Here is a 23,437-nt window from a genome sequence, read left to right on the forward strand (position 1 = left end):
TACACATAAAACGTCTGATCATGTGTGTTTTATTAATGGTTGTGTACCAAATACAAAAGTTTGGGAATAATGTGTTACCCGATACGTTGTCCGCAACCTCAGCGTATGTCAGCGATTTGAGTTGTCGCTCTAATGCCATTTCCTGGTTATTCGCGGTTGTAGAGGTGAGAGGGAATATGCATAGTTAGAGAAGTGTAAATTTAATCAAAAATGGATAAAAGATGGTTTATGCAAGAGGTGGCCCCTGGTGAAAATAACATTAGTGCCCGGTGCAAAGTCTTGCAGAAGCCGTCGAGTTGCACATGAGAGGAAAAAAACACCAGCGGTCTATGGCAACAGTTCTGTGTTTACAGTGCAATAATGCTTTTTTTCTTCATCAGAAATTATTGTAACATGTTTTGGTCTTCAATTATATTTTTAAGGTCTTGAAACAGGTTATCCACAGGGTTTTAAAAAGTCGCAAAAGTCTTGAATCCAATCATTAGAATTTAAGGGCTTAAAATGTCTAAAATTCTCCTATAATTTTGACAAAAGGTCTTAAATACAATTTTGAACGGTCTTAAAAATCTTTTGATGTTACTTTTATTTAGACCTTGCATGAACTTCAGTCTCGCTTTTAAATGTTTTGAGTTTTTGAGGACGCTATAATTTAACTACAAACGGGAACTACCTTTACTGCCTTGTCAATTTCTGTCAAGTCTTCTTTGTTTTTTGCCGGTATCGATGCGGAATTGGTCTTAAACTGTTTTCATTATGGTCTTAAAAAAAGTCTGCAAAATTCTTAAATTTGGCTTGTTCAAACCTGTAGAGATTCTGTAAAAAGCATTATATTTGACTTTTAAAATGGTGGAAGAACAATGTCATTGCCTGTTTTTATTCTCTTTTAGAACTTCCACCCGGATGGGAGAAAATAGATGATCCAGTGTATGGGGTCTACTATGTTGAGTAAGTAATATACTGAACATTGTATGAAACCACCAACTACTTATACACAATTAGTGTATACACACAAAAGGGGAGAGAGACATACTTCTGGTATTGGTAATGGAATCAGTTATTACATGCAGAGCTACACTTCGCTTCATCTTCCTGTAATGTAGGACATTTACCTTGTTGCTATTATTTGAGAAGACCCGCAGTGTTGACATTTGTTTCTGCAGCAACAAACATGTTTCCCATGCTTTAAGCCTTTGACAAGCATGAATTCAGATGTGTTGCATTCACGTTGCTCGAATAGCTTTCTATCTAAATGTATGCTTTTTTTCAGCTCATTCAAAACCTTTCTTTTTTTTTATGCATAATTTAATGAGCTGGGCATTTTTTCCTCCATGTAAGAGCTCATTGCAGGGCTTTATATAGGCAAGGGTTCATGCAGAAATGTTTTGTGGTTGAATTAGCATGTTATACTACCTTACCTATTAGTACTGCATTTGTTATTTTGCCAAGTGTTAAAACCATGCCACCATTATAACCTGAATTTCTTATATATCCCCATCTTTCCATCTCATTTGATCGTTTTAAATTGTTAACGTTTTAATAATTTTTCCTGTTTATTTTTTTTTTTTTTTACCCACTTCTCCAACTCTACCCCATGCAATTTTTCTTTCCTTTTGAAGTCATATCAACAGGAAGACCCAGTATGAGAACCCAGTACTGGAGGCTAAGAAGCGCAGGCAAGTGGAACAGCAACAGCCTCAACCGCAAAGCCAGCAGCCACCTGAAGGTAAGCAATCCATCCGGCCTTTGTTTCCAAGCCCCATAAATACCGTAATTTTCAGACCATAAGCCACTACTTTTTCCCATCATTTTGAATCCTGCAGTTTATAGTCCAGTGCGACTTATTTGTTGATTTATTTGGGTTAGTTGGGAATGCTTTACAGTGGCACCAAAAGACTTATCATGAGACAGTTATGTTTCTGGCATGACACTATCATTACTGAATGCTTTATGACAGATGTCATTTAAGTGTCATATGGCAAATTATGTCACTAACTCCATTTATGTCCAACTCAGATCTTTTACATCCATCCAAAAGTGAGATAATTTGCCGGATTACACCAAATGCCATCTGTTATAAGCATTCATTAATGCTTTTGACTGTGTCATATCATAATTATGATTGTAATATGACCATTTTATGGCGCCACTGTCAAATAAATTGTTACCAAACACCATAAGTAGCAATTAATGAAACAACTGGAACAGTAACTGAAGAAATAATTAGCAAAGAACATGAATTTTGATTGTATGTTACATCTGTAGCGCTGCAATGCATTATAGGAGGCATGTTGGATGATAACAGGCTCGACAGCAGGTGGCAGCAGAGGTTGACTCTCTCCCAAAGGGAGCAATAATGGCCAAATGAAGCTTTTTGAAATAATGAAGCTTTGCAGCCAATTGGTTCAAAGCTTCATGGTGGTGCATTTGGTCTTATGACAGTCTTATGATGCCGCTGTCAAATTAATTGGAAGCGGTCAATATCTTTTAGTGTAAAGATCCCGTAATACAGTGAGGACAGCTACGGCTTATAGTCCAGTGCGGCATTTTAATGAACAAATGTTGTTTTTGTGTCAAATGTGGGGAGTGGCAGCTTAGTCAGGTGCGCCTTATCGTCCAAAAATTAAGGTATATAATTTTCTATCATTCTATTTGTTTGCACAGATTTTGCTGTCGTGCAAATGTATGTTGCCAACTGCTTTTTTATAAGTGGCCTTCCTGAAAGGCATACATTTAACTTCCAGCTGTGTCATACAGCCATTTAAATTTATAACTATTTTCTGGATTCCATTTAAATTTGTGTTTGCATTTATATAGTGCTAGACACTCAAATACTCTTTGCATTTTGTTGCGTTGCACACATTCCTCAACCAGTGGATGGGGGTTGCCATGTAAGTGCTGCCAACCCAGTGGGAGCAAATAAGGGTTCAGTATTTCAGTGTCTTGCTCAGGGACTCTTCAACAGTGGGAGGTTTTAGACAGAACCGCTGATCCTTCAGTCCCTGGAGGACTCTCACTACAATCTGTTGTTCCCTGAGGTGAGGACAGGTGTGTTTAGCCTCTTTTTAGTAATTTGTTATTCAATGCTGAAAATCATGATATTGCCAACAATGTAGCATAGTCAATATGCCCCCCCCCCCCCCCCCCACCCAAATCAATCTGCAGAAATCTTACAGAGCGGTTAATTGTGTATGCATAGAAACTGTCCAATCAAGCCCAGACTTAAGCCCATTCAGCAGAATTTTTTCTCTTCCACTCGATTACATGCTGGCTTTTCTCTTGCCTGAATCTTCAATCCCTCCACCAATCCTCAATACCTTCAAGGAGCGCTTTCAACCACTTTTTCACCCCGGCATTGATTATACAGTTCCTTGCTCTAGGCATATTAATGAAGGTAGAAGTCTGGCCTGCGCGGTGCTATAGTAACTGGGTCATTAATCAAAGATTATATGAAAAAATAGGGCATTCCATTTTTGTGCACTTGCATTGTTATTCAACACGGAAACTGTAGGTGTTAATAAAAGTTTCATGATGTTTGCACAGCCTGTTTTAATTTGAGCATACACGCTTAAATGTTGCTCAGTGGGGGGGATGTAGATTTTAGGTTTGTATAACTGCATTGTATAGTTTTGTGTTTTAACCACATTTTCGTCACATTTAACTCTTGGCCATAACTATCCAATTGATCATCTTTCCACTGTTTTGCTGAGCGTTTTGAAGGCACTGTGCCCAAACATAATATAGTAGGACACCAATGCGCTTTTTTGGACAAGGTCTCTACCAAATAACAAATGCTTCTTTTTTTTTTAATCATCAAAGAATGGATTGAAGATTCGACATTTGCTGGAGCACCTTTAACAAGTTACACTGCCAACCACCAAGAGACTTACAGGGACCCTTCTACTGGACCCACAGTGCCAATGGGACAAAAACGTAAGTTTTGCATTTTGTTGTGAAACAGTTCAAAACTGGACCACTCACTTAATCGACTTCCATTGAAGTTGCGATGTTGTGTAAGAAATGAATAAAAACATAATACAACAAGTTGCTAATCATGTTCAACTTATATTTAATTGAACTGTAACACTTTCCAAAAAAGCTGGGATAGGTGGCAAAACAGAAACTGAGAAAGTTGAGGAATGCTCATCAAATACCTTTTTGTAACTTCCCGCAGGTTAACGGGCTCAGTGGGAACAAGCAGGTGCCATTTCGGTATAAAATAAGCTCCCCTGAATTGATCTGTCTTTCTCAAGCAAAGACGGGGCGAGGTTCCCCTCTTTGTCAACAAATACCTGTGCAATTTTTGTGAAAAGTTTAAGGACAATGTTTCATTGCAAGTAATTTAGGGATTTTATAATGTAGTCCCCGGGTTACGACTTAATCGACTTACACGATTTCTTACGACTTTACGTCGCTGGAGACTTGTCCGCCGTTTTGTCTCCAGTCTTTTTTTTGTTTTTTGTAGTTGCACAAACAGTACCAATTGTACCTCACAGTATTTATTTTTTACCTTACTTTATGAACATGACTTGTTCTGTCCTTACTAAACGTGAATTTGTTCATCTTGGCAGACAGAAAACAAAGCAATTGTGCTTTTTACTACCTTTACTTTTGACAATTTATAAAGCTGTAACACACGTATGTACATGTCTGTTCAAAACGACACGCATTTTAACAATAAAACACTTGACACAAAACGACTGGCGTTCAAATGTCCATCTCGTCTGATCTATATGTAAATTTCGTAGATTAAATTAGCCTAATTTCCTTCACAAAAGTCTGCTATCTTAAATGCTATGAATGAAAGTATTTACAATTCTAATGTCAAATCGCTCACATGTACCGTAATTTTCGGACTATAAGCCGCTACTTTTTCCCCCACATTTTGAATCCTGCGTCTAATAGTCCATTGCGGCGTATTTATTGATTTATTTGGGTTAAAAGGTATCACTTTATTTGACAGCGGCGTCATAAGACTGCCATAAGACCATCATAATTGTGACATGACACCATCATGGGCAGTAGTGAATGCTTATGACAGATGGCAAATTATGTCTGTAACTCCAGCTCAGATCTTTTACATCTATTCAAAAGTGAGATAATTTGCTGGATGACACAAAATGACATAAGTTTATGACATATGTCATTTTGTGTCATTAATTCATTAATGCTCATGGCAGTGTCATGTCATGATTAAGATGGTCTTATGACAGTTTTATGGCGCCACTGTCAAATAAAGTGTTAACAAATACCAGAGCTAGAAATGAATGAAACAACTGGAAGAGTAACTGAAGAAATGATTAGCAGAGAACATGAAATTTGATGGTTATTTACATCTGTACCTCTGCAATGCATACTAGGAGGCATGTTGGACGACAACAGTGTTGACAGCAGGTGGCAGCAAAGGTTGACGGTCTCCCCCTAAGGAGCAATGATGGCCAAATGAAGCCTCTTTAAGGATGGTGGTTCATTTGGTCTTATGACAGTCTCATGATGCTACTGTGTCAAATAAAGGGTTCCTGGTTAATATCTTTTGGTGTACATATCCCATAATACAATGAGGACAGCTGCGGCTTATAATCCAGTGCGGTTTATAGTCTGAAAATTACGGTAACTCCACAAACTGTAACTCTAAATTTAATTACAAATGCATACACAAAAATATATTAGCTGAAAGAAATTACAACCATATGTGGGCCAAACCAGAGCGCAGCTATCCTTTATCCATGTGAGACGTCTGAGTGCTCCTGTATGGAAGCGTTATTGAACGACAGTCCAGCCAGACCCAATGCTGCCGCCAGAGGGCAGTGTATTAAACAAAATACAATACGTTTGGACTTTTTGGATAGTTGCAATTTTTAAAGGGTTATTTCCGACTCACGCGGAAATTCGGGTTACGTCACAAGCGTAGGTAGGGAACTCTTTCATAACCCGGGGACTACCTGTACAATCTATAACATCAAAACTGTCATGATGCTTATCATCAGCAAAAAGTTACATTTTTATTTCGTCAGAACATAGGACATGTCTCCACAAATCGTTTTTTTTGCACTTACCAACCATAAACTTGTTATGTTCATTTCTGAGTAAAGGCTTCTTCCTGCCTGAGTGTCCTTTCAGCACATGTTGACACAGAAATGGTCAATTCCGGCTTGATCTTGATGTAATCCAGGCACGACATTTTAAAGCAAAAAAAAACCTGCAAACATTGTTTAACGTTCAGTTTAAACTGGTAATGAAATATTTCTGTCAAGTGGTTTTGATTTAATTTTCTTTGATGAAAAGTTTTGTCTATTAAATCCAGATGAATCTCTGCGTCTTAGATGGGATTTATTTACTGAGTTAAATGAATTATTAATTGTAAATCATTAGAACAATCGTGGTCGCTAATGTCAAAATTGACAAAACATTTACTTTTTTTTTTTTTCGTGAAAGTCTTAGCTTGCTTCATTTTCATGACATTCTTGATATGGGCCAGATTTGACTTTTTTTTCTGTTGAAATTTCTGAGATTTTTCTTTTTTTATAGGCACTGCTCTAGTAATATTTCAATTTGAATCAGTATTTACTATGGTCACAAAACTTCACTTCCTTGGCTTTTTCTCTTTCAACGAGAACTCCCGAAAAACAACTAGTTCATTCAGTGTAACCTTGGTAGAGAATGAACCCTGTTAGCCTCAATTCTGCCCCCCCCCCTCCCAATTTTCACCTTTGTCATGCTTGAGTGCATCTTATTCATTTGGTTCTCAGTCAGTCGTTCCGTCCGTCTCTGTAGCTTTATCACTCTTACAGTTCACACTGCTTTCTTTCCTGATGAACTGCTGCATCAAAGGCTGATTGTACAGAACAGCGTTTAGAAGTGTCACCCTTTAACACAGATATTATGGCTTGGAGCTTGCGAATAATTATTAGTTTAGTTAGTAGTTATAAATCCAGCATCATTGTATTGGGACGATGGCCATTCCTTTGAAAACAAAGGCTTATGAGCAATCTCGGGTGCCAAATGTCACTCATGTTGTGGCTTTGTGGCTCTATGATACGACGTTAAAACCCTACAAATTTACAAGTCAACATAAACCCTCCCATCCTGCTGCTAGGTTCTTTCATGTTTTCATGTGAATCCCTCCCCTCTTGTTTGCTGTGTGAGTCAAATATTTGGTCACTTGTTAACGCTATAAATAAGAGGGTGTGTCTAAATGCTGATTTGAGATTATTATTGTTTTTAACTTTCAATTGCGTATAGGCTAGTTATGTCAATGTTTAGAGTAATTGAGGTGATGCAGCAGTAATGTAACAGCTTAACAGCGCGTATATGACAATTTACAGTACTCAGACAAGGAGGCAGATTGCAGCAGGCCTGATATGTGCAAATGACAGTTTGTGCTTATTGATGTAACTGTGCAAAAATGCTGTAATGTGATTGTGCGAATATTGCATATGCAAATTGACATATAACTAAGGTTGGGCATCGTTTGAAATTGAATGATTCTGGTTCTGATTCCAAGTTTCGATTCCGGTGCCGAACGATTCTCGATTCTTTTAAGAAGCAGGGTCAAAACAAGAAAAGAGGCAGGGTCAAAAAAATTGCATAGTTTATATTAGTCTTCTTGATTTTTTTTTTAATCATAACAACTTCTCACAGGGCTATTTTTAACTTGTAAATAAAAATCAATCTTTGAACTCGCATGTGATGAAGTTTATTTCCATAGGAGTGCACTATTACAAAGATGTTTATTTTTAAAAATCTCACGAAGAAAATATTTACACATATTCTTTTGCCATACATGTACCTTAGCTGGGAGCTACAACAAACCATTAGTATAATTCTATTATTGATATAATTTGATGATCTTTTAATACTGTTGGCGCGACGCGCTACGTAAAGTATGTAGCTTCTTATATAGCCTCTATAGACTGAGAAGTCTACTGCTTTAAGATGGCGGCTGTTTACTCACGCCGGCGAGTTGCACCTAGTTCTCTATACATGTGCTAATGCAGCCGAGTCATTTCGCATCTAGTTCTAGATATATGTGATATCTACCGTAGCCTGATGTAATAATACTACTTATTCTCATACTATTCCATCCATCCGTCCGTCCGTCCGTCCATCCGTCCATCCAACATCTACTGCCTAATCCGGGGTCGGGTAACGAGGACAGCAGAAGACAAATGTAATTTATTTACTTACTTGTTCTGACTGGTTAGAGGACCGGCGCAGCGTGTCAAATACGTGGCACTCAGCTGTGCACTTGGTACTCGGCTCTTGTATTCCATGAACCCGGAGGTGTTTAATCATATTGGTCGTGCAGCCACCTTTGTATGATATAGTTGTGTTGCAAATGTTGCACTGAGCTGACTGTTTTTTTGGTTTTTTTTTTTTGGTAAAGGTGAGCCAAAGTTATGAGCGCCGCCGCACCGTGTTCATGGTTGTAATCAAGTAGCGATGAACAAACGCACGCTTCTTTTGGCTGCTTCTTCGTGGTTTTCGGCAGCAATTTTTTCCAGCTCGGCGGTCAGGGCATTGAAACATTGAATCAAACTTTTGAAATTCGAACAGTTCCGGGAGCATCGGAATGCTAGAACCGGACCCCATAGATGCTTGATGCCCAACACTACATATAACGTATAAAAAACACTCAGCAGAGGCATCGTCCTTTTAGAGAGTTCTTAACACTGGCATGGTAAAGGCGACTCTGAGCTCACAGGCCCAAAACCCTGTTTATTAGGTCACATCAAAGCAGGTACATTAGCATACAAGGAGTGAACAAAAAGGCTGCTACAACTACATATCCAGTTTAGGTCAGCCAAAATGGTTCCTCATTGCTCAATAAGATGTAATTCAAATATTAAGACATGACATAGCATAAATTAGATATTTCGCCTACAGTAAATCACTTTAAAGCTGTTCTGTTCAATTGAAATTGAATGAACTCTTGTTTTATTTTCAGGAGGAAAACCTTTCTTTACCCGTAACCGATCTGAACTAAAGGGGACTTTCATCAATACCAAGCTGAAAAAGAGTCGGAGAGGTTTCGGTTTCACTGTAGTGGGAGGCGATGAGCCAGATGAGTTCCTGCAAATCAAGAGTCTTGTCCTCGATGGACCCGCCGCGCTTGATGGCAAGATGGAGACAGGTTAGGGTGCTCTATTGATCAAAAGATTCCAAAGATGGAACACTGCTTTAAAGGGACAGGCAATGTTTTGATAGAGTGCATCCAAGCAGAAAGATCCTTTTTCAACAATTTGGGGAGGAAAAAATATTTTACTGATGTGTAATAGAAAATAATAGCCAATGTTTCCCAGAAGTAGGCAAAAAAGCCGTTGTTGGACATTTTTTAATGTTACTGCTATTTTAGCCAATCAAATACTTGTATCTCAGATTGTCCCAAGACATATTGCAGTGTGTGCCTATTTTCTTAGCTAGTCTAGTATCAGCATTAATGTGCTATACAATGTGGTGTGACTGTTTGTCAGAAAGATGGATGTGATTGCGAGTGGGGCATTTTATGTATTTAAACATTATTTTCTCAGTTATCATAATTCTAAGAAATTCATTGATTTGCATATTTGATTGTTTGAGCAGCCATTTTACACAAGGGAGGTCTTTTATACTCATGTATCCCTTTAATTAGATTATCTGGAAGCTAATTCTATATAAATGTAGTTCCAACTTCATTAAAGATTAACACTAATGTCTTATTTGTTTCCCTCCCAAGGTGATGTAATAGTGAGTGTCAATGACACCTGTGTGCTTGGCTACACCCATGCACAAGTTGTAAAGATCTTCCAGTCAATTCCAATTGGCTCAATGGTCAACTTGGAGCTATGCCGGGGTTATCCACTCCCCTTTGATCCTGATGACCCCAACACAAGCCTGGTTACCTCAGTCGCCATTCTGGACAACAAAGATCCCATCATCGTCAATGGGCAAGAGGCCTCCAACAATACCTACGAATTACCACCCAGTCACAGCAGTCAGAACAGCAACGTTGGCTCAACTAATGGAGGGGTGGCCCTCAATGGTCTCCCGCGACCTCACAGCCCCTCTGTAGATGTGGCCTCAGACACCTCATCCCAACATGGCTACCCTAGTGATGTGGTCACTCTGGCCTCCTCCATTGCAACACAACCGGAGCTCATAACCGTACACATGGAGAAGGGAGACAAGGGCTTTGGCTTCACTATCGCCGATAGCCTCGGAGGGGGAGGGCAGAGAGTAAAGCAGATTGTGGACTATCCTCGCTGCCGTGGCCTCAGAGAGGGGGACATCATTGTGGAGGTGAACAAGAGGAACGTGCAGAGTATGTCTCACAACCAGGTGGTTGACTTGCTCAGCAAGTGTCCAAAAGGCAGTGAAGTCACCATGTTGGTGCAGAGAGGTGAGTCTAGACTTTTTATTATTTTGTCAATACATTAAACATAATTACCAAGATTAATTAAGAGCGCAATTTGGCCAAGGAATGGGTGGACAAGTTTCATGACAGTTTCTGAATGTGTATATATTTAAATACATTTTTTGTTTGTGTTTCAACTCTGTTGTGAAGCAAAACACATTTTATTTTCCCATAAAATGTGTATGTTTTAGTCATTGTCAAGCAATGTTCTCTATGCTGCGCATGTGCACAGTTGCGCACTGCTTGCACGTAGTCAGCCCACAGAATAAAATTCAATAGAAACTAAGGGTGTAATGGTACATGTAATAGTATTGAAGTGTTTCGGTTCGTGGTGCTCGGTTCGGAACGGACGCGTACCGAACGAGTTTCTGACGTAATATAACCCTTACTTTTCGAGGCTGTGAGTCGATTGGGTCAGAGTTTCTTTGTGTAGATTATATCTACTCCGTCTTCTCTACTATAATGAGGACCAACACGGTAGGACAGTAAACCCAGAAACGTCAACGGCGCGACAACGTGGCCACCGCAAGAACGCAGTGAAACGCGGGCGTTAGAGCCAATCAGCCAATGCACACCAGTCGCAGTGCGGCCGCGTGTTAGATGCGTCCCAGAAGCGGCTCAACGGGAGGCACGCGAAAAGAACAGCAGAGTTTATTATTTGACGCGAGACGCAGGCTTCCTGCGTCAATACTACTACCGGTAGCTAGGATCGGGCCGGAAGTCACTAGTGTAAAAATACGTTGGATCCGGTCGATTTTTTTTAACTAATATGCGATCGTAACCTACTTTTTGAGTCCATCAGATCTCTTGAGTGGTAGATCGGGGTCCAGTTGAATTGTCTTTGTTGATTTACTGCTGTCTTCTCTGCTATAATAATAACCAACACGGCCCCGTGTTCAATACAAAACCCCCCTACCACAACAAAACAAGTAGGAACTAATATTCACATAGGAACTAAAGTTATACAACATAAAATATACAATATAAATGAATACTACATCACTTTTGTAAAATATAAACACATAATAAAATCAATAATTGCCCATTTAAATAAAATAAATTAAAATGAGCCAAAACACCTGTAATTAATACATCCGAGTTATACACACATCCTGCTTACACAATTAAATTTATTAATTTCTGTGTGGCGCTTTAACTTGAGAAAATCCACCAATAAAGCTTTTGAAAACGGTTCATAAGAAAAAAAAAATCATTGAGGCATTTCATTTGTAAAATACATGTTAAAATCTTTGTCATTGGGATTGCTTTTCTCTTTAGCACAGGACTTCTTTTTTCTTCTTTCTTTCAGAAAGAAAGCTGACCAATACACGGGGTCTGAAAGGCAAATTGTTGTTGGATTATCTTTAAATACCCGCTACTTTTTGAGCAGAATTCTAGCTTTGTATAGGCTAATGTTCCTATTGTTGAAAGCACAAAAGTGTGTAATAAACAACTAGCACATTTATATTTTGCATTTTGTTTTCTTACTGTACCGAAAATGAACCGAACCGTGACCTCAATACCGAGGTACATACCGAACCGAGATTTTTGTGTACCGTTACACCCATAATAGAAACCTATTGTAACATCACTAGGACTACTATCGGCGCCGCAGTGATGTGTCAGCGCGACACTCCTTTTGGTGCGTTCGATCTGGCAACGCGACGCACCTTTTGGTGCGTTCGATAAGGCAACGTGACCCCCCCATTGGTGGGTTACTCCACAACGATTGTATATAGTTGTGAGGTACAAATAGAAATGCATTCCTTTTAAGATGGAATGGCTGTCAGAGTATGTGCAAATAGAAGAACATGCGGTGAAAGTGTTTATTAAAATTTTTTTATCAGTCCTGTATAGCTGCTTAGACACGGAGAATAGGAATCTTGAGTGTCTTTCTTGTCTGAACAGTTTTACTGTGGGAGTTTGATATACTCCTGTTGTGGTTGTTCATTATGTTTTATTTATTAACTCACCCATGCCACAACTGGACCTTGACCAGGCCAAAGCAGGACTCTTCCTATGGTTAAAGCAGTACTCTCACGTATAACATAATACACATCAGCACTCATTTTAAGTGGGCAAAATTAATTATAAAAGTAAACTAATGAAAATTGCTGCTGTAATTTTATTCTTTTTTTAAGCCATGTAACTTGCTATGATCCAAGGTTTTGAACAGGCATGATACTGGTGTGTGGCCACTGCGTATACATCTGATGTTGCTCACAGTGGTCCTTAGTGTGCTCAGGCAGCTTGTGTGTCTTCTCAGACACATGAAAAAATTAGAGGGAACATTCCCTAATTTGAAATACAATGGTGGCAAAATCAAGTTGTGGTGTAGTTTTACTTCAGAAGGGACTGGATTACTTCATAAAATAGATGACATCATGTGGAAAGCACATTTATGTAAATACTGAAGCAAGATCTGTAGACATTAGCTAGGAAGTTAAATCTTGAGAACCAACGAGTCCTCTTAATGGACATTGAACCAAAACATACTGTACTTAAGAATTGTAAGTGGCTTTAGTTGCAGTTTGGGGGGGAAAAATTTAAAAATCACTAAAGGGAAACTAAGCAATTGTGAATAAGAGGGGATGGAAGTTAATTCAAAGAATTTCACATTAATTCCCCAATGACTCTCAAGCCTCCAGAGCGCTAAACTCAATGCATTACAAATAATTGGGCCATTTTCTCTGTCAAACTGTCCATATTTTGATTCGTGGCTGGTTAAGCCAACTAATCCATTTTTTTCCTACGCGTGAGTGCACGTTTCTGGGTGCATGTGAATGCCACATAACATGTAGTTTGCTCACTTTTTTTATTTTATTTTATTGACCCTAAGCTTTTCTCGTTAATGCTTTATACTTAAACATGCAGGAGTACACAATCCCATGACATAGCATCTCATCATTACGTGCTAAAAGGAGGTGTCTCAATACACAGGGCAGCAATTGTCTGAACAACTATAAACACTGGATTTTTATCTTCATAAAAACAGCATATGGTCTAAAACCTGGAACTGTAATAGCCATAGAAAATAAAGCTGAGTGCTTAAATGGAACCAGCATCCCTAATTGTAGCAATGACAGTAATGTCTAAAATGCAGTTTTTAACAATATCTGGAAAAGCTGCATCTCAAAATTTGATGAGTCAAAGTGCTAATTGCAATTGGCTTTTAATTCATAACTTGAATGTTATTTGGATCGGCAATTACTATTTTCTTTTCATTAGCGTTTCATTTTACCAATTTTAAATAACACTTACTGTGCTTTCTCTTCGTAGAATATCAATTTTTTATACATTTACCGGTAAGAATCCCCGAACAATAAGCAGCATGGGCTGTACAAATGTCACAAGGGGCTCCAGTCGGGATTTATAGGCAATCCAATTCACCTTTTATGGCACCATAATGATGTGGTAGTTAGAAGCCAACAAACCTGTGTGCATATGTTTGAGTACATATTTCTGAGTCAAATTTTATCCGATTAAAATAAAATCCCTGGAGATGTTAAGATTATTTTATTAAGACAAGCAGATTGCTATAGAAGTTTTGCTCGTCAAAGTTGGCTATAACAAGATTAATCTTAGTGTAATGGAAATATGATGACATCATCTCACATGAAGATGAATTTGAAATGTGGTTGGCTGAAGAAACAGTTTCGTAGCTAATGTAGTTTGAGTTACATCACCATTATTACTGATTCTGAAGGTCCTGGGCAAATTAGGTCGCCATCGCAGCACACAGAGGCTGAATCTGAACGGATTTAAAAAAAAAAAAAAAAAAAATTAGGAGAATTTGATACCTTATTGGAAGCAGTGCACTCAAGAGAAAGGCAATGAAATTAAGGAACTACATTTTAGGCGACTATGGTAAATATATATAATTTCATGAGAAAAATATTTGAAGTTATAGATGTACATACAGTAAGTCTGTTAAGGCAAGCTAGACCTGACCAAATCACCACTTTGAACAACCAGACTACTCTGTATATTGCATAATAGTGTGATGATATTGAATTCTGTTGCCTAGTTTAAAAAAAAAGATCAATAGCCTAAATATTGTTCATTCCGTACGTCTATAGCACAAACACACACGTTTTTTTTGTCTTGCTCCCAAAAGTTGAATGATGAACGGTTAAATCCACAACTATTAATACCTTGGCTATTTTTTTCAAATTTCTGAATGCATGCATTTGAAAGAAAAAGCGGCTCATTGAAACCCACTCCCTATAAAAATCTCCAAAAATTCAGAATGTTTAATTCTTTAGAATACTCTGGCTTATTATACAAATTGATTCAAAAAGATTGCACCAAAATCAGCACGCAATATTTAAAAAAGAAAAAGAAGATGTTGTACGTACCTTAAAGATTTTTATTTCATTCATCGTTTTATAAGTGTTCGATGTGTACTTAGTCACAGGAAATACTGTATTGGCAAATATCCATGTCTCTGTGGACTGGGACAATGCTGAGGCGCGTTCGGGAGGAATTCTCATATAGCGGCTTTTCCATGCTGCCAGAGGTTGCCACACTTAGCACTTGTAAAACATGAAATAAAAACTTTACGGTATGAACATTTGTACCCAAGCTGAAGTCTATTGTTTTTCATCTTTTGACATACTGTGTGCTTATTTGGTGCGTTTTTGTAATCAACCTGATTATGGTGGTAGTCATGATGACCTATTTCGTTGCAAAAGAAACTTCAATCATTTTTTGAAAGGAGATATGCATATCCATCCACAAATGAGATTTCCCATTTGTTGAATTACGCTTTTACTATGTTATTGATTATTTTTGTGCAGACTGTACTGTACACGCTCTGATATTACAAGAATCTGTTCAACACACTTAATTACACTCCTGCCTTTCATCGTCTCCTTTTTTAGTCCAGCTCCAGCAAGGCACATTGGCCTCTAATTGTGCTCCTGATGTCAGCTTTGCTTATTAAATGCATGTCTTCGCCTGTTTTTTTCACACTTATTTCATCCATCAAATATTTCTTTTTCATTTAGCAGCACTAGCATCATGTGTGTGCATAGACGCCACATGCAACACACAGAGTGGACTGCTAATGTGAGGAGTCACACATTCAATGATAGACTAGAAACCACAATAATTGGTTGTCTTAATGGGTGGAGAATTATAACTACTCAATCCCTTGCCGCTTTTGTTTGTATTTTTCCCCAGACCCCTGCTGTTAAGCATATCCCACCCATTCGCCCACGTAGAAGCTGGTGGTCGTAGGACAGCATCTAGGCAAATGCTCATTATGGCAGCTCTGCACAACAATGCTCCCTCTTTGACTTTCTCCTGGCATCTTGCAGTCCACTGATTTTCCTCTTCCACTGGCTTCAATGTTGCTGTGATCAGAATACTAATGGCCCGAGTTCTTATAATTACTCGCAATTCATTGGTTATTATTTGAACTACCTGAGTGAGGGTTAATTTGCCGCTTATTTGGCAAAGGACCTTCCACACTTTTTCCATAGGAGTGCACAGACTTGTATTTTTATCTAGAGATGTAATGCTTAAAATTTGGAGGGCTCGTATGTGTTTATTCAATGCCTGGGCATACAGATAATGTATTTAACCTTTGGGTATCCCTGTTGTACGAAAGGCAAATTCCGACTACTGTTCTCTCTTCTCCCTTAGGTGTAAAATGTTAGCGGGTCTATTACGCATGCATACTGTACATCTGCTGAATAGACCTTTGTCAGCACAACCTAGTTTGGGTGTTCTTGAAATATAGCTTCTCAGCAGCCCAGTTGCTTATGTCATTATTCATTAGCATGAAGCTGAGGTGTTTTCATTATTCTGTATAGGGTTATGGTCCACCATACATTTAAGGTAATTTGGCTTGGCTTCAGCCGCTGCCTCTGGCCATGCACTGGAATGGAGAAATGCAGAGGAACTGAGAAAAGAAGCTGACAAATATGAACCAAAAGTATTTAAACTAGGGTTGTTCCGATCATGTTTTTTTTTTTTTTTTGCTCCCGATCCGATCCCGATCGTTTTAGTTTGAGTATCTGCCGATCCGATATTTCCCGATCCGATTGCTTTTTTTTTTGCTCCCGATTCAATTCTAATCATTCCCGATTATTTTTCCCGATCATATACATTTTGGCAATGCATTAAGAAAAAAATGAATAAAACTCGGACGAATATATACATTCAACATACAGTACATAAGTACTGTATTTGTTTATTATGACAATAAATCCTCAAGATGGCATTTACATTATTAACATTCTTTCTGTGAGAGGGATCCACGGATAGAAAGACTTGTAATTCTTAAAGGATAAATGTGACTTTGTATATTGTGACTAAATATTGCCATCTAGTGTATTTGTTGAGCTTTCAGTAAATGATACTGTAGCCATTTAACTCCTGCCCAAATGCATGATGGGAAGTGCAACCATGACTGTGCGTAGTGGTACCAATTGATATATCTTCTCTGCGTTGGGAAATAACATAGGGTGTTAAGGCAAAGATCAATTACTACATTTCTTCCCCACATTGCTTCCCGCGATATTTCTAATCGCAGGGAGAGGGATTGAAAGGTTTTAGCCACTTAAAAAAAGGCTCCAAAGGCTGCCAAAATTCACTCTACTCATTATACGCTGCCTTTTAGCTCTATATGTAGGTCAAACGGCGCCATTACAGATTGAACGCAACAATGCTTGAGTGGGTCGTGCAGCGCACGCGTTAATTGCATTAAATATTTTAACGTGATAATTTTTTTTTTTAAATTAACGTGATAAATTTGATAACCCTACCTTAAGCCTAAACTAAAGACTCTGGATGAGTGTAACATATTATGTCTGTAACGTTAAATACAAATAGAAAACGATTTAATTAAAAAATATATTTATTAAAAAAAGCATGTCCGATATTTTTTTTGCCGATTCCGATACTTTGAAAATGACGTGATCGGACGTCATCTCTAATTCAAACAGTTCTGTTGTCCTCTGTTAATTAATGGAAAACAAATCAACCAGTAGATTCGACGTATGATGCTCTCAGGCAAGCTCATTCAGAATGTTTTGCGCTTTTTACAATACAACACCTAAGGGAGCATTTATTCTTGTTTACATGTGTTTACCTCCCCCTTTTTCCCTATGGTGCAGTTTAAAGGATGGTTTGCAACCCTGAAGAAAGCAACACATTTTCTTTGGCTGTCCTATTGGTCTGCCTTGAATAGCGGAAAAACATTCATGGATCATTGTGTAGCTTACTGAGGTGGTTCAGCAATAGCGTTGGCATGTTCACTGACCTGACCTTTATGTAACCCACATTAAAAAAAACTTCAGTTACCGGCATGCCCATTCATGGGAGCTGTGTAGTGCAGACAGCCGAGTGCACTCAGAAGAGATAAATGTTGATGATGAGTCCCTGTGCAGACCAAAGCAGGAAATCAATTCACTGTACGGGCAGGAAGCGTCATTCTTGCCCACTTTGCATTAAAAATTCTGCTGACTGCACCTTCCAATGGCACCATAACCAGCATTGCGGTTCTGAAAAGCAGCGGTAGGGGAGCTGCCTGGCCACTAGATGCTCACAATTCACCTCCGCTCATTTCGGATGCTGGAGGCTTGAGCTGGTGAATCACTGCTTATTGCACAGGGCAAGGTGAGTCTTCCTCAGCCCAGCCAATTTCTCTCTGTCTTCACACCTCCACAGCTTCTGGGTGAATCGTAAATCTATTGTTTCCATGACAATGATCTTCTGCTAATCTCCACCGGGGTCTCCCGGGTAGAGGGATGTGTTTGTATGTGGTAGGAGGGATTTCACCTTTTTAAAAAGAAAGAAGCTATACATCACCCCCCAAACAACATTCAGCTTTCTGTTCTATCCTGATAGTTCCACAACGAAAAGTCCAATGTCGTTTAATAGTATTTTGGGTAAATGAAGCTACTAATTTTCAGTGTTTATTCATGTGAAAACATAGCTGTCACATCCAGACATGAAGAATGGCTTTGGTGATCAACTCATCATAAAAACTGTTGCTGGGAGACCTTATGTCAGTCTTTAAGCTATAAACAGGCTCTCATTGCTATGGTGACAGATGGAGCTGGCTGTTGGAGACTACTGCAAATTTTGCCAATATGTGCACATGGATACTGTGGACAAACATGATAATCAGCTTGTCAGTGACTGCTGTTTTGCCAGTTCGGCTAAAAAAAATCTGTGCAACACTTCGTTGCCAGGCTGGTCATTAACATTTAACCATACGTTGAGCCTTTTAAACAAAAATAAGGCACAGTATCTATGTTTTACCATTGAAACCTGTAACTTAAGCAATGTAACAAGCTTACAGATATACAGCATACTGCACTTTATGAGAGTTTCAGTGAAAAATAATTATCTTTTATTGGATAGGCCATTAATCCAAAAAATAGATGTAAAAAATGGGATGCCTAAAGGGTGCATATTTTCAGCCATTCATTATTCAACGTAAATAGTGCATTAATATTTGGCTGGTAAAATAGGGTTTTATATTTCAGGCCAGAAATTTTAAAGTGGACATATGAGCAAAAATGGACTTTTAAGGCACTTTCACATTAGACCAAGAGGACCAGGGTCTGGTTGGAGAGCTACCTCACAACAACACTTGCAAATGACTTGTTAAAAAGGTTCAGTGTTCACACTGCGCCCACCGAACTTTATGAGTAGCATTAGATGGACGAAAGGTGCACTCATTGATTGGAAAATAGGAGGAAATACCTACCTCTTAGTAGAAGAGGGAGCATGTGTGGCGCTGCACGTAATGTAGCATCGCAGCTCGGCCAGCGGCGGGGTCGGCCTGTCCCAACTCGATCCCAAGCGAACTGGGGTATATAAAAATGCATAGGGGAAAATAAACCACGAAAGGGACCCACATGGTAACCCAAGTCACACAGGTGCAATCGCTTTCACTTTCGTGACTTTTTCGATTGTCAATTGTTGCCACTTCCAGGAGAGCGAGACTCTCAAAACGGCTGCCCCGAGAGGCTCCGCCTGTTTTGGCCACTGTTATAAGCTATAAGTTATAAGGTTCTCTGTCAGCTTTAAGCGCACCCTGCTCCGCATGCATTCATAAGCGAAGCAGGGTGCGCTTAAAGCTGACAGAGAACCACTATTTTTGAGCAGACCAGAATTTTTGTTGTTGTCTAAACTAGAGTTCGAATATGCGTTCACATTTACAAAACTAAGCAGACTTTTTGAAAAAAAGAACTCTGGTCTGATCAAAGACTGCTAGTGTGAAAGCGCCCTTATTGTTTGTTAACAAGTACAGTAGTACCTCTACTTCGGAAATTAATTGGTTCTGGAAAGTCTCGTAATCTTAAATTTCCATCATCTGTTCCAAGCACTACTGAAACGCCACATTAAATTTCATAATCTGGATAAACTGGAATAAAAAAAATAGCCAAACACATCTGAATCATTCCATACCTGACCGTTAATACCTTTAATGAAGTAGATCAGGGGTCCCCAACCTTTTTTGCACCACGGACCGGTGTGATTTGGGTCTTTTTTTCACGGACCGGTGTTGTCAAATTTTGGACCCTTATGAAATTTTGCTTTCTAAGCTTTTGTGGCAGTGAAAGAAGCCCTCTTTTATATTAAATTGGACTCTCAATGTTATCTAACGGTGCTAAAAAACTATTTACATCATAAAATTACATGTGCAACACGAAAATGGCGTTAATTAATGCTTAACGACACGGCAAAGTCGTTAAGTGAGAGAGCTGTGTGCGGTTGTTGTGTGCAGCTAACATGGCAAACTTAAGAAAGTTTGTAGTGTGTACTTCGGAATCGCTGCATTCGCAGTTATTTTTAAGGTTACGCACATGCCAAATTTGTCAGAACACCGGCAATGTGCGGCAGAAAAATACAGAAAATATGAAATAACGTTTGTTTTTAGCCCCGCCGTGTTAAATGCAGGGAAAATACAACTCACCCGCTGAATTAGTAGCTTCATCTCCCGAGATGGGAGAGTGAGAGAAGCCCGCTTCACAAAGATACGATGTTGGGAATTGTAGCACAGTTTTCAGTGTTCTCCTAGCAATGTCAGGATATCCCTAAATGACTTTAATCCAGAACCTCGGTGGAGTTGTTGTCTCAAATGTAAGGTCGCCGTCATTTGCGATCTCGACAAGCTGATATTCCTGTTGCACAGACATGCTCGATTCACTCAGTTTATTCACATACGGGTCACGAATCCACTCCCTTCGCAGTTCGTGGGTCTTTAGTGATTGGGAAGTAGCATAGATTTTGTTTCCTTCGAGGTTGTAGGCTCATCTTCTGGCTCGTCAGGTTCCCTTTTCCCCATAAAAATCTGTCCAAAGACGTCCGTTTTTCAGTCCTAGTGTGGGGCTAATTGTTTCCGGTAACAAATGTGATGGGCGAGTACCTACGTCATACGTTATTATCGAGGCCAAGCGCACATAGATATACAAAACAAGATGTACTGCCAACAGTCCAATCAATGCATTTCTATGATGACCTCCTATCCTGTAGTTGTATATCTAGAGTAGACAGAGATATTGGTGTGTTAAGCGGCACAGGCCAAAGTCAATCGGCCAGAATGCAGTCGTTAATAAATTATTTATTATTTCTGTGCGGCCCGGTACCAAATGCGCCATGGACCAGTACCGTTCCGCGGCCTGGTCGTTGGGGACCCCTGAAGTAGCTAATAGAACATAATGCAAAGGGGGGAAAAAAACTTTCCAGTGAGGCGATGTCCTCTTCTTTCCATCTCATCAAAAAAAATCTGTGAGACAAAAAAAGAGACTTGTGCTCTTTTCGCAAAGACGTCGAGCCCGCTATACCAACAACTCAGTCGCGCCTGTGCACATCGTCATACAGTGACACCCAAATTAAAAAATTATCAACAATAAGCTAATAGTACAGCAGAATACTGAATCAAGATGGGAACAACTATGTCCAATAGGGTATCAGGATGTTATCGCGCAAAATTTCTTTCTTGACAAGAGACAATATTTTCCCATTGAGGCATGTCGTAACCTGAAAATTCCGTTTGTAGAGACGTTCTTAAGTAGAGGTAGTCCTGTAGTTGGTTCTCTGGAAGGCTTGCCCACCCATCAAGTGTGAATTAAACAACAAAGAAAATCTTTCAATCACCTCCTCCTGCAAACTTGTCTGAGAAGGCTGTTTTGCACCTCCGCCCTACTGAACTAGTGAAGCTAATTAACAATTATAATCTGGCCACATAAAGGCAACCAAAGTTTGCAGTGGATGAAACTCTGTTCTGCTCTGCGGTCACAACATTGTCTAATCATGCTATTATACAGTTAACCCCGCGAATGCGCATCAGACTTGCTGCAGATTCTTTTTGGAACATCCTTTTTTTTTTTTTTTACTTCCTGAAAAGTCACCTGTTTGCTGTTTGTTCTGTGGCCAAAGTTATGTGAAATATTTGGAACGAGATTTTGCCTTTTCAGTGATTATGAGGAGTTTGTAATTTCTACATGTCACTCCAAGAGTCACAGCCATGTTAGGTAAACAGAAGCATTTAATAAAGCCAAGCATTTTTCTACTACAGTACTTTATTCTTGTTTAAAAATGATTCAGTTGGACAGTTATGTTTAAAACTGATAATTATTACATTTGAAGTGCTTAAAAAGCATTTATTAAAGTGCTTGTGACACGAAAAAGCATGTTTATTTCATAATACACGCGGTATTTTATGCTCCTGAATGATATGGACCGCTTGGATGTGTGTGGAAGCGATCGCTATATTTATTTAGTTTTTTGAATCCCGCGCCAGGAAAATGAGTGACTTCCGGCTTCGGTCTCGCATTGAGGAGGAGGGCGCTGTGACGTGTACGGTAGAAGACGTCCTCTTCACGCTACAGTGTACTGTTGTGTATGAGGACGAAGGATTCAGCTGATTTTGCGGATTAATACTTTTATTTTTTGCATCACGCCAGCCAAACGGCTGCAGAAAAATCATTCTGTATGCGGGAGAGGCGTATGCGCCTTTTTGGAGTTTCAAAAGGTTCCCATTCACCGTGGATATTTACTGTGGGACCATTGGACTTACAAGGAAGTGAGTAAACATCTTGTTTTGTATTATGTCAAATACGAATACAGTGATTACAAAGTAAACACTATAAAATTCCTTTAAATAAAGGACTACTTAACGTTTGATCATTGATAGGCATGTAAAAAGCTATCCTCACGGTCATTAGCAGTTAGCTGTTAGCACGTTAGCTACACAACAATTCCAGCCACCCTCCTCCAGGGAACGAACTGTAAATTGCTCTCCGCCGGGCGGTTTGCCGATCCGCAAAGAAACTCGACAACCGGGTCGTCATGTCAAATAATCCAGGCTAGTTATGTGTGATTTTCCACTTCGAAGACTTTGAAACATCCCTCGGTTCGGGTTAGCATGTCGGCTAGCTGTCACTCCTTCTGGTCTGTTTACATTCTCCGAAGCCGGGGAAGGGAAATGACATATGTCCGATTTAGGTGTCATAAAATATCGTTCGGCAGGTGTGACAGTAAAGGTAAAGTCGACTGTTTTGACCATTATGGAGTAATTTTGCCATGTCGTCTTGAATAAATGGATTTTTATTATTTTATATTCCATTTAGCAGAAGTTATTTGTCATGACCATGCCATTTATTTAGCAATTGGGGAAAGTACTTTGGTAAAAAGAATATCCTGTAAAAAATATTGAAGTAAAGAGACAGAAACAATGACATTTTGCCGCTCTCTTCGTCGCGTTTTCCTCATTGTGAATAGTTCCCCCTCGACGGGCTGACTGGTCCTTCTCAAGCCATTTATATAGCTATTGGGGAAAATACTTGGATAAAAAGAATATCCTGTAAAAATATTGTGAGTAGAGAGACTGAAACAATGACATTTTGCAGCTCTCTTCGTCTCGTTTTCCTCGTTCTGAACAATTCCCCCTCAATGGGCTGAATAGTAAAACCGATGAGCCTAGTCTACCGCTGACGTCATCCACCTGTTGGGGACGCTAAAGCCCTATAATTGTAGGCGTGGCTAACCGGCAGATTAAAAGACTAATTTCTCGTCATCTGC

General features: G+C 39.2%; 1 protein-coding gene across 8 annotated transcripts in view; it reads left to right on the forward strand.

Annotated features, from left to right (window-relative positions):
- The window catches only part of magi1b (membrane associated guanylate kinase, WW and PDZ domain containing 1b), a 220,767-nt gene that overhangs the window by 151,800 nt on the left and 45,530 nt on the right, over window positions 1–23,437 (forward strand). For all 8 annotated transcript variants that reach the window (XM_057847217.1, XM_057847216.1, XM_057847218.1 and 5 more), the window contains 5 exons: window positions 888–945; window positions 1,617–1,723; window positions 3,817–3,930; window positions 8,945–9,130; window positions 9,713–10,375. In XM_057847217.1, coding sequence (XP_057703200.1) covers window positions 888–945; window positions 1,617–1,723; window positions 3,817–3,930; window positions 8,945–9,130; window positions 9,713–10,375 — 1,128 coding nt within the window. The remainder of the gene's footprint in view (window positions 1–887; window positions 946–1,616; window positions 1,724–3,816; window positions 3,931–8,944; window positions 9,131–9,712; window positions 10,376–23,437) is intronic.

Source organism: Corythoichthys intestinalis, chromosome 9 (genome assembly GCF_030265065.1).
Source record: "Corythoichthys intestinalis isolate RoL2023-P3 chromosome 9, ASM3026506v1, whole genome shotgun sequence".
Classification (NCBI taxonomy): domain Eukaryota; kingdom Metazoa; phylum Chordata; class Actinopteri; order Syngnathiformes; family Syngnathidae; genus Corythoichthys; species Corythoichthys intestinalis.